At 31.6% G+C, this 12,240-nt stretch overlaps 1 protein-coding gene across 1 annotated transcript; it reads left to right on the top strand.

Moving 5' to 3' along the window:
* Positions 1-9,945: 9,945 nt before the first annotated feature.
* LOC145160694 (4-hydroxyphenylpyruvate dioxygenase-like) lies at positions 9,946-11,787 on the top strand. Its single transcript, XM_079079979.1, has 2 exons — positions 9,946-11,259; positions 11,383-11,787. Exons 1-2 carry the CDS (start codon positions 10,100-10,102, stop codon positions 11,570-11,572), a joined length of 1,350 nt encoding a protein of 449 aa, XP_078936105.1. The 5' UTR covers positions 9,946-10,099; the 3' UTR covers positions 11,573-11,787.
* The last annotated feature ends 453 nt before the right edge of the window (positions 11,788-12,240 follow it).

The following is a 12,240-nucleotide window of genomic DNA, read 5'->3' as shown; positions in this document are numbered from 1 at the left end:
AAAATTAATTAACAATAACAACAACTATAAATAACATTAAACCATATATTATTTTTTATTTTCATTAATGAGTAACCCGTGGGTAGAGGTTATTCAAACGATTGAGATTATGCAGATTTAATAGATGTATATGTTATAATATAATTCAAAATAATCAATATATTATATCAACTTAGTATACGAATTATTATATCAAATTTAACAACAACATTCTTGTTATATTTAAGAAAACATATATTTGTGAAGATTTCAACTATATAGGTGTTTCTGCGCAACACGTGGACATTCGCCTATCTCTATATCTATATCTATATCTATATCTATATCTATCTATATCATACATACTTATAAAGCTAGCATTTTTTTTTGAACCTCATGCATTTGAAACCCCCATAAAAATTTGCAAACACCTCATGCATTTGAAACCTCCTATTTTAATGAATACCACTCAAAAGTCTCTTAATAATGATTAACAATTCAAAGGTTTTATAACTTATATAATATATTTAATAAACAATTAACGGATACTCTACTATAAAAATGTCAATCTTTTTTAGTAGACACACAAATACAAATCACATGCAAAATTCACAAAGAAAACAAGTTTAAAGTTTTTTGTGTTGGTTTAAGGGCTTTGAACAATTTTTCGAGCCATGTTATTATATTGAAGTTTTTAATTTGTAAGTTTGTTATATACTAATTCTTTTTTTGTATTTTTTTGATTTAAGTATTCTTTTAAGAATATCATTGTATGTTGTGGTTGAAATTTTAATGTAAATTAGATTAGATTCATGTTATCGATCATATGTTATGGAAGGTGATATATATGATATTTAATTAACTATTGTATACATGTTTGTATGTTCATGTTGCTTCAAAAAAATAATTAATTAAAAATCATGGATATGTCATATTATCCATATTATCCATGTAAGCCTTTTTTAAAATGCAAATTGTCAATCTTATCACTTTATATTTTAGTATATGTTTAACATTTTAATTATAATAATAAGTGCTTTTTAAAAGTTTTTTTTCACTTATTAATAATAATAGGTGGTTTTAAAATTAATAAGCAATAATTATAAATAATAAAATCAAATTACATGGATATGTCATATTATCCATGCAAGTCTCTTTTGAAATGCAAATTGTCTATCTTATCACTTTATTATTTAGTGTATGTTTCACATTTTAATAATAATATTAAGTGTTTCTTAAAAGTCTTCTTTAACTTATTAGTAATCATAAGTGGTTTAAAATTAATAAATAACAATTTTAAATTATAATAACATCAAATTATAAATTACATTTAGCTATAAATAGATTGTATTTTAAATGAACATCATTATTGAAATTAGAAAATGATCGCATAAGTAAAAATATAATTAATCAATAATAATAATTGTTAAAAATAATACTAAATAGATAATTATATTTAATTCTATTAATGAGGAATGTGGGTTGATATTAATGAATAATATTGTTCAAAATAATTGAGATTATATATATATATATATATATATATATATATATATATATGTGTGTGTGTGTAAAAATATTATCTCAAAATTAATGTCAATAACATAACCATTTTAAACATATATTTTTCAATATTTTAACAATATATTTTTAATATTCGTTGCGCAATGCGCATGAATTCGTCTAGTATCTTATAAAGCTAGCATTTTTCCTTGAACCTCATGCATTTCAAACTCCCAAGACCATTTTTCTTGAACCTCATGCATTTCAAACTCCCAAGACTATTCAACTTATACAAATTAAGTTTTTGATTAATTGAAATAGTATGATTTGTAACTCTTAAAACTCTTCAAATCATGCTATTTAATTGATGAGTTAAATGAAATATTTAGCCTATATAAGAAATTTGTAGATTACATATTACATGTATGTCAACACAAAATGATAGATCATATTTGTAAGGTTTGAAGAGTTATTTGAGTGGTTCCATGGATGTAAGAAAGCAATTGCAACTTTTCCAAATATAAATTCATGTAAACTCAAATTGGGTGCATGTAAAGTTTTAGATATTAACCAATGTTCAAATTTAGGTATGTTTGTAAAGGTATATTTGAGATCATTTTTTAAGTTTATGTGTTATGCATCTTTCTATAATCACAGGATGATGAAGTGGGATTGACAATTACTTCTCATAAGCTTTTGGTAAATCAACCATCAAACTATTTATCAGTTAGAGAAATTAACTTTGTTAATATGTATGTATCTTTATGTTGTGTCTCTCCTTTTTATGTTAACAAAATATATTTTATGTACAAGAGAACATTATTCAACATGTATTTTATGTTATGTATATATTATGTTAGTTTCTATCGCTTATTTTGTTGTAAATAACATCGATGGAGTTTTGTATAATTGATTTTGATGAAATGAGTTTACAATTATTATTCCAAATTGTTGGTGATAATGACGAATTAGAACGAATGATTTTTAATATGATATGACTTGATTGTTGAAAATCAATAATTATGTGTGTTATAATAATGATTTCTTTATGTTCTACAAAAACTTATATGGATGTACCCAATTTTAAATGTTTTTATAGTAATAAAAATAAATTATCTTATTAAATTTGTCAATTTTTTTTCCCTATTCGTTCTTTATCGTTAAGGAAAAGTAAAATAAATAGAATATTAATATTTTCATAAGAAAATATAAGTGATAAAAATATACCTTAAGTGTAACACTCCTTCTACTCTAACCCACTTCTAACATATTTTTTTTAAGATTTGTCACAATACATAACAATTACTATAGTTTTGAAATTCAAATCACCATTTTATTTGGACCGTTCATTCTCTTCCAATATTTCATATCTTTAAGGAAAAAAATTAAAGTACAATAAAAAAGTATGATAGTTTTTTTGAAAAATATAATAACGAAAAATTTCAAATATGAATAGATTATATTATATTAAAAAATTACTGTTATTTGAAATAATAATTTCAATAATAATAATAATAATAATATAGGAAATAAAAAATATTCAAATAAATTATTTATAAATTAGTTAAAAATGTCTATAGTTTAAAATAATTTTAAATCAAAAACTTAATTCATTTTGATTCAAACACAACTTTTTATTTCTTTCTTATCGTATACTTAAATTTATTATATTATTAGTTACAACTTATTATAAAAATTATTATCTCAATGATAAATACTTATAATATTATTTTTATAACATATAATTGTTAATATTTATATTACATTATTGGGAAGAAATCAAGAGTTTAAAAATCTCACTACAACTCAATAGTTTTTTTTTATTTAAATGTAACTATGATTTCAAATTTAATGTGATTTGCCTTTATATTTTACACTACATTCAAAAGTTTTTTAAACTTATGATTATTAATGTGCAATGCTTTTTTATTTTCCACTTATTTATTATACACATTGTAGCTATATTAGTAGTATATATGTAAGTTTTGATTAAAAATCATATGTTTGAAAAGATTTGCGATTCAAATTGAATGAGTTGAAAAAAAAAATAAGTTTTGTCGCATCAATGATTATTTCAACACAATTTTTTTATAACAATGTGTTTATATATCAAATGTATGTTGATTTCTAAATATTAATTTTGAATGATTTATAAGTGTTTAATAAGTTTTGTTTGATGTAAATGTTATAATGTTGTAGTGTTTTTATTTTATTAAAAGCTATAGTGTTTTTCATACTATTTATTATTTGTTTTGTATACAAATCGGCATACGTTTTATATATAATTTTCACAACTTAATACGTTCTATAAAATCATCAAAAGTTATAGTATTTATTTTTTCATACTACTATGTTTTTATTATATATAGAAATCAATATATGTTTGATATATAATTTACACAACATAAAACGGTTTATAAAATCATGAATTAATAGTGGAAATAACTAATGATACAAATTTATTAAAATTAATACAACTAATATGTTAACTATAGAATTTGTTTTGCTATTGACATTGGTTTTACATGTATGAATATTAAATCACAATTTGTTAAATGTTATTATTTTAATTAAATAATTATATTCACGCGTAACGCGCGAGGATTCGACTAGTATACTTATAAAGGAAGCATTTTTCATTTCATCACATTCATTTGAAACACTCATGACTTTTCAGTTTCTTTCTAATAACGATTATAAGTTGGTTAATAAGGTTAAATAAATATCAAACCTAAAGTATAATCATATATAAACTAAATTTCAATATTTAAAGAATATATTTACTTCTACTTATAAAGTTATGTTTTTGACTTTTAACATATTATACTTAATGTATTAGTTTTAATATGTTGTTTTATGTAAATCATTATCATTTTAAAGCTATAGTTTTTGAACAATTTGTATAAAATACTTAAATTGTTAATCTAAATATATCATTACAGGGTCAACTTAAATATAAGTTTTAGTTCAACTTAAACAACCCAAATAATATTTTGTAAATAGTTAAAAGTGATAAATTATAGTGTCTTTCTAATAATAATTATAAGTTTGTTAATAAGTACTTGTACTAATAGATATATATCTCTTAACATATAAAGAACCATATTTGGCTCGCATATCGTATATCATCAAATACATTTTACACATAGTCCAGACAAAAAGCTTATAGCTCACATATAAACTTTTCGACCAATATTTAATACTTTAATTAATACTTGTATTAAAATCATGTTCATGAAAAGAACTATGCACTCACCCGACTTAGGTGGGTGACTGGAGAATCTGGCAGTGTTCCGCCTAACACCTTGACATTTCCTTTAACATGACCTTCGTATGATTAATATTGAGTCTTGATTTAATACTCTTGGTGAATAATGATAGTCTGGATTCCTCACTAATCCTAATGTCTAAATCAAGATCTATCAAGTAAGGAACAACCAGGTAGGATCATATTAGAGGTAGGGTCCATTTGGTATACAAAGTATATTGATTGGAAATCTTACTTTAAATACCTCACTAAATCCAGCCTAGACATCATTCCCGAAAGTAGATCAATTGGTATTATGGTTTGGAATTAGTGATGAATCTTATTTATAAATTCATAACAACGACTATGAATATAAATATAAGTTACACTGAAAGCGATACAAGTGTAGCTTAACTTATAGAGATTTTCCTCACAAAAGTTTGGAAATTATACTGGCAAAACTCCGAACTAATCGCGCTTCTAGCTATCCCAGAGCCTAGCTAAAAGTTTCAAAAGTCCGGAAAAGTCGGATCTAAAGGGCTAAAGAGATTTTCAGAGAGAAATGTATGAAATGGGATGAGAAATGAGGCTGCTTCACAGCTTATTTATAGGAGGATTTGACATGCGTGTCGCGCACTTTGGTCAACGATGCTCCTCAAAAATGTTGTTACGTGTCAAGCTATCTGAGGTGCGTGTCTCCCCTTCTAGAAGGTCTGCACGCCACGCATAACCTACCCACGCGAGACGTTTTTAAAAAAACTTCAGAAAATCTATACTCTTCATAAGAGTTTCGTTTTCGCCGTTATTTATATCCACGCATAGCTATTGACGAGATCTACAACTTTCGTTTAGACTCCGTCAGCTAATTCTCACTTTAATTTTAAAGTTATATTTTTAACGTGCTTAAACTATTAAAGTCCGTGCGAAAATCATAACTCTCTCATACGATATCCGTTCTAACTGTCTTTATATCGACATATAGGTATTTACGAGATCTTCAACTCTCGTTTAGAATTTTTTCCTAAAAATCGACCGATCTTAATTTCGGTTTCTGTGTCGTATATTATTGTGCTGAAATTTCGAAAATCATAACGTCCTCTTACGAAGTCAGATTTAGACGTTCATCATATGCACGCTCTCAGTTTTACGATTCCTACAACTTTCTTTTAGATTATTTATCCTAAATAATCTTCTATCAAAAGTATTTGTTTATCGTTGTGACAAATAATTATCATATTATTCTTTAATCTTCTAGCCCTATCTTGCGGGCGTTATATGTTATTATCTTGGAATTGGCTTCGCACGTAAGGTGTTCAGATCTCTCTTTGGTCGTAGATTTCCCCCCTGGTCGGTTTTTATTTTCTCAAATGCTGCTTCTTCTTGTCTCATGTAACGGTGAATTCATTCCATCGTGTCTTTTCTTGATTTTGGCGGTTAACCCAATAACTTTTTGAACAAAACCTTGTTCGTAAACCATAGGTGAACGCAACTATCACAATGTTATCTGCTCTTTCTAGGGCATTAAGTGTGGCATTGCTAAAACGATGGATGAAATAGCTCAATGATTAGTCCTCACGTTGTTTGCATCCTAGGATTACTTGGGCGTCCAACGTGTATCTCATTTGTTGTATGAAATGACCTACAAACTCATCTCTTAACTGATTAAAATCATGTACGCACTCCACTGGTAGGCTTTTATACTATAATCGCGTTGGCCCTGACAAGGTGGTGGGGAAGAAGAAGCACCATTACTTCTCGTCTAGGTAATAAGCGTCCATTGTCCATTTGTATTTTTCAGTATGATCATCCAGGTCGCCTGATCCATCGTATTTTGAAATTTATTGTATATTTTCTCCTATTGGTAACTGATACTCGCGTATACTCCTAATAAGGGGCGAGTTATCAGATTTCAAGACACGACAATTGTTGGTGTTCCTTGTTGAGTCTCTTAATGCGTTGTTGTTGTTGTTTGGGTGTTCCATTGAACCTGCGAGATTACTTTATCTCTAAGGATGGTTTGTGTGGTGTAAGCTTGTTGTCCCCGTGGGGGCCAATATGATTGATAATGCGTATAAAGGAATGGTGGTGGAAACATAATGTATGGTGGTGCATTTTGTTGTGCCAACGTTGTGGTAGTTGTTGAATGTTGTTTTAATAACAGGGGTAGGACTCGTACCGTCAACTTGTTATTCTTCGAGGTAATCTTAAGTTGTCCCATTGGTGCGGTTGGTCTGCCCGTGATGGGACTACTATCTGATACAATCATCACCGAGCCTACTTGTCTTGTTTTCTTTCATTTTGTTGATGATTGTCGTTGTAACTCTCTTTCTTCTTGGAAGTGTACTTGGACTAACGGTTGTTTTGTTTGTCGGGACGAAACAATCGTTGGTGGTACTGTGCTTGGCATAATTGTGGTAAGCGAGATGAATGTTGGGATTAAGTTAATGAGACTGAAGCTTGAGTCTGCCATGACACGTGTGGTTTGTGATTTATCTTGCATTGTTTTTATAGATGGGTGACACCAATCTTGCTATGTGGAATCTTGGATACGTTGCTAGTTAGACCCCGATATTACTCTCTGATGCCTAAGTTAGATGTCGTTTGAGGTTACAAGAAAGATTTCTTGAGTTTCTTTAAGAGAGAAAAGATAATGATACCTATTCGATGTATGCTTGGTCCTTTTTATATACTGATGTCGATCCAGTTTATTAATCTCCTGTCGAGGTATTGCTTTTGCCCAAAGTTCGCAAGGGTGGAACCCTTTAATAAAATAATGTTGCCTTTTCCATGTTCCCCGAGACATTGTCATGCAGAAAATTCCATATATATTTATTGTTGTCCGACATGATTTAAACTGGATTAAGGTGGGCGTCGACCTGTTTATGTATTTGGGTTTTGATGGGGCTGTTTAGGTTGTTTCTTGTCTTGCCGACCTGGTTTTATGTATGGGCCAATACCCATACACCATCATGACTTTATGAAGATAATTATGCAAGTGAAGAGTGTGTCGTAGGTAGGAGAGAGAGAAATAGAGGGGGAGAAGGGGGGGGGGGTGGGCGGGCCAAGTTATTTATTATTTTTTTAAATAAATTTAAATAAAGGAAATCAAAAATATATTAAAAAGGGTAAATAAGTCTTTTTATGTGGATAAGAGACTATTTGTTAAATTTTTTGAAACCACAGGGACTATCTATGATGTTTTTTAAACTTAGAGATTATATCTGAGATTAAAAATCACATGGACCTAGTTTTTTTATATATAAATTAATCCAAATACACCTTTATGTATTCTATTTTTTTACCGCATAGAAAACAATTTCATAAAAAAATGAAGAGTAAATTACATGAATAGTATCTATGGTTTGGGGTAACTTGCGCGTTTGGTCTCTAACTCTTTTTTTTAACTCGGCCGGTCTCTAGTATATATTTTTGTTACGCACTTGGTCCCTGCCAAGTATAAAAAGACTATTTTGCCCTTTAGTGATTTCTATTTTAATTTGATTCATTTTTATACAACTATTTATATTATTATTAACATATAATGGTCCCACTCCAAACCTTTTTCAAATTTCCTTCCTTTGTCTCCCCGATGACCCATATCTCTTCCCCCTAACCACTAGACGACCATGAGACACTATCAGATGACTTATGCCCAATACAAAACAAAATCACAAACAACAACACGGTTCTAATTACATGACAAAAAATTCCAATTTATTAATTTGATTTCCAGCATGAAACTGTTGAATATGAAGCTAAAGAGACAATTTCTATTACCACTAAAACAACCATAGAAAACAAAAATACGATTTGAAATCCATGTGCCTCTTACAATTACAAATCATTGAATCAGAAATGGTCTATTAAATTCACTACTCACCACAAAATATTTCAACAAATACAAGCTTACTTTCCGAGCATTTTTAAATTGGTAGCTTGTGGATTAGTGCTAGGTGAAAGTAAGAAGACGAAGCCATTGATTACTCAAAGAAAATCAGCACCAAGTCACCTTCTAATTTGGTCGATAAGCACCCCCCAAACAGACACACATCGCATCTACCATGGAAGTGTCGTATTGTACTCACACTTCGCCAACGAAAATCACCCATCCTTGTTACTTGTTTGGTTTGTCGACAATGGTAGGCCCATGAATCTAAACCCTAGATCTAAAAATCGGTGCTCTTTCTCGATTTTGTAAATACCAGATTAGTGAACAAGCATTAGAAATTGTGTCCTTTCTCGGTTTGCAAATACTAGATTAGTGAATAAGCATTAGAAACTGTGTTCTACATCTTAACTAAAAGCTTTGACGATTTTCATATCCATCACCATTAAACTTCGACATTGATTTAAAATGAGGGTTCCTTACATGCTTACACTAAGGGGGTGGCGGGGCAGTAGATCGACGTTTGTGGCGGGAGCAATAGATGTTGTGGCGGTGACTTTGCACACGTCGAAAGCTGGAGAGAGAAAACGTCGACGTGTAGAGGGGGGGGGGGTAGAGGCGGTGGAAGATGTAACCGGAGGTGGAAGTTATGGGTGAACCAAAAAACGTGGGTGATGAAAGTGGGAAGTAAATTTAGGTTCTTTATATTTAATAATAAATATAAATAGGTGAATAAAAATGAATTAAATTTTTAAAAAAAAATAGTAAAGGGCAAAATAGTCTTTTTATGTTTGGGATGACCAAGCTTGTAACAAAAATGTATATTAAGGACCGTCCAAATTAAAAAAAAGAAGTTAGAGACCAAACACGCAAGTTATCCCAAACCATAGGGACCATTCGTGTAATTTACTAAAAAAATGAATTGTATTTTCAAACTCAACCTGAAATGCTCCTCAATTTTGAAATATATAAATGTTGATCCCTCGATTAAAGATAACTTATATAAAAAAAATTAATATTTTCAAAATAATATGATTAGTATATAAATATTCAATTTTGAATTAAATAATTAGATGTAAAAAATGCATTTCTAAATATTTATATGTTAAATATATCTAAAATTGGGTTTCATAAAAATATAATTACTCTTATGATTTTATCGTATGCATAGATTTTAGTTAAACGATTTAAATTTAAAAATTTAGCATAAAGATCTTATATTGCCACTAATTTGTTAGATAAAGTGTATATGCAACTTGAAAAACAGAGATTAGTATCTAATTCTGGTTTGAATCTTTGAGATAACCAGTGTTACGTGACTACGTGTCAATATCATCACTCCAAACCAATCGTTGATACTTCCGTGTGGTTCATATCCTGTTTCTGTAGGAGACGTGCTCCTACTCGCTTCTATATATCTATATTCGATCTACACCTAATTAACGATTTCAAAATCCAAATCCAAATCCAAATCCAAAATCAAAATGGGAACGGAAGCTAAACTCACCAATGGAAACACCGTTGCCGGAGAACAAACCGGCTCCGCCTTCAAGCTAGTTGGCTTCAACAACTTCATCCGAACAAATCCCATGTCCGACAAATTCTCAGTCAAAAGATTCCACCACATTGAGTTCTGGTGCTCCGACGCCACCAACACCGCCCGACGTTTCTCCTGGGGCCTCGGCATGCCCATCGTTCAGAAATCCGATCTATCAACTGGAAACGCAACTCACGCCTCCTACCTCCTCCGCTCCGGCCAACTCAACTTCCTCTTCACTGCTCCTTATTCCCCATCCATCTCCTCCGCCGCCACCACCACCACCGCTTCCATCCCGTCGTTTTCCCACACTGACTGCCGCAACTTCACCGCCTCCCACGGCCTCGCAGTCCGCTCAGTCGCCATTGAAGTCGAAGACGCCGAAATCGCTTTCTCCGTCAGCGTCTCCCACGGCGCTAAACCCTCTTCTTCCCCAATCACCCTTGGAAATAACGACGTCATACTGTCGGAAGTTAAACTCTACGGCGATGTCGTTTTGCGTTACATAAGCTACAAGAATCCCAACTTTGATGGCATATCTAATTTCTTGCCCGGGTTTGAACCAGTTGAAAAGACGTCGTCGTTTCCTGACCTTGACTACGGTATCCGCCGTCTTGATCATGCGGTAGGCAACGTCCCGGAACTCGCTCCGGCTGTAGACTACGTGAAATCTTTCACTGGATTCCATGAGTTCGCCGAATTCACGGCGGAGGATGTCGGCACGAGCGAGAGCGGACTCAATTCGGTCGTTTTAGCGTGCAATAGCGAGATGGTTTTGATCCCTATGAATGAGCCGGTGTACGGAACAAAGAGGAAGAGCCAGATTCAGACGTACCTGGAACACAACGAAGGCGCCGGAGTTCAGCATTTGGCGCTGGCAAGTGAGGACATATTTCGGACCTTGAGAGAGATGAGGAAGCGCAGCGGAATTGGTGGTTTTGAGTTTATGCCGTCGCCACCGCCTACTTATTATCGGAATTTGAAGAATAGAGTCGGAGATGTATTGACGGATGAACAGATTAAGGAGTGTGAGGAATTGGGAATATTAGTCGATAGAGATGATCAGGGGACTCTGCTTCAAATCTTCACCAAACCCGTGGGCGACAGGTTTGCCCATATTCACCAATTTTCTTGAATTCATTATCAGCATATTCAATAATACAGAACCCTAACTTGCATATTGATGAATTCCCAAAATTGGGATTGTTGTTTGTATTTGTATCTGGGCAGGCCAACCATATTCATAGAGATAATTCAGAGAGTTGGGTGTATGGTGAAAGATGATGAAGGCAAGGTGCAGCAGAAGGCAGGGTGTGGAGGATTCGGGAAGGGGAATTTCTCTGAGCTCTTCAAATCTATCGAGGAATATGAGAAGACACTTGAAGCACGAACCACTAGTGAACCAACTGCTGCTGCATGAAAGCTGCCCATACTATGGTAGTAATATCCATGTCTTCTTGATTGAAATCCTATGATTCGAACATATTACATATGTACATGAGGATTCTGTAGAAAGTGAGTCCTGAAAATGTTTGAACTTGACAAGAAGATATTGGTAACATGTTCTATCTTTTTATACGGAATAAATACTGTTGGGTTAGTTTTTCTTCATTAATCAAAGTGTTTTTAGCTTTATCAACATGCTCGAATGTGTCATGGAAGAAAGACCACATACTTGTTTACTTTTCTGACAAAAACACACACACACACCCATTTTATCCGAAAACACTTCAAAGAGCTCAAGAGTGAAGTCCAAGGGCGATTTTGGTGTCAAGAGGGCTTTAAAAAGAGAACTACTTTTTGAAGATTATTTTGTTATATTAACACAACAACCAGAGGCATAACCCTAATCTCGATGTCTGATCATATTGATGAACTTAGGTTTACCATGTTTTGGGTCTTGATGAGGATATTTGAACCTAGTTAAAGAATATTCAAGAAACGATGTTATTTGGTTAGTAAACATTTTTATATGAAATAACTAGGTGTGTGACACTCATTTATTACATGAGTTTATCTAAAAAAATTAAATATGAAATTTTAATAATTTGAAAAGTTTGAATTTATAAGAAAAATAAGAAAAAAATT

This window comes from Lactuca virosa, chromosome 2 (assembly GCF_052849685.1).
Source record: "Lactuca virosa cultivar CGN04683 chromosome 2, Lactuca_virosa_CGN04683_v6, whole genome shotgun sequence".
NCBI classification, from domain to species: domain Eukaryota; kingdom Viridiplantae; phylum Streptophyta; class Magnoliopsida; order Asterales; family Asteraceae; genus Lactuca; species Lactuca virosa.
This window is presented reverse-complemented; position numbering and strand designations above follow the sequence as displayed.

Coding starts and splice junctions, on each gene's coding strand:
- LOC145160694 (XM_079079979.1), top strand. CDS start 10,100: ATGGGAACGGAAGCTAAACTCACCAATGGAAACACCGTTGCCGGAGAA. Junction 11,260..11,382: donor ACCAAACCCGTGGGCGACAG/GTTTGCCCATAT, acceptor GTATCTGGGCAG/GCCAACCATATTCATAGAGA.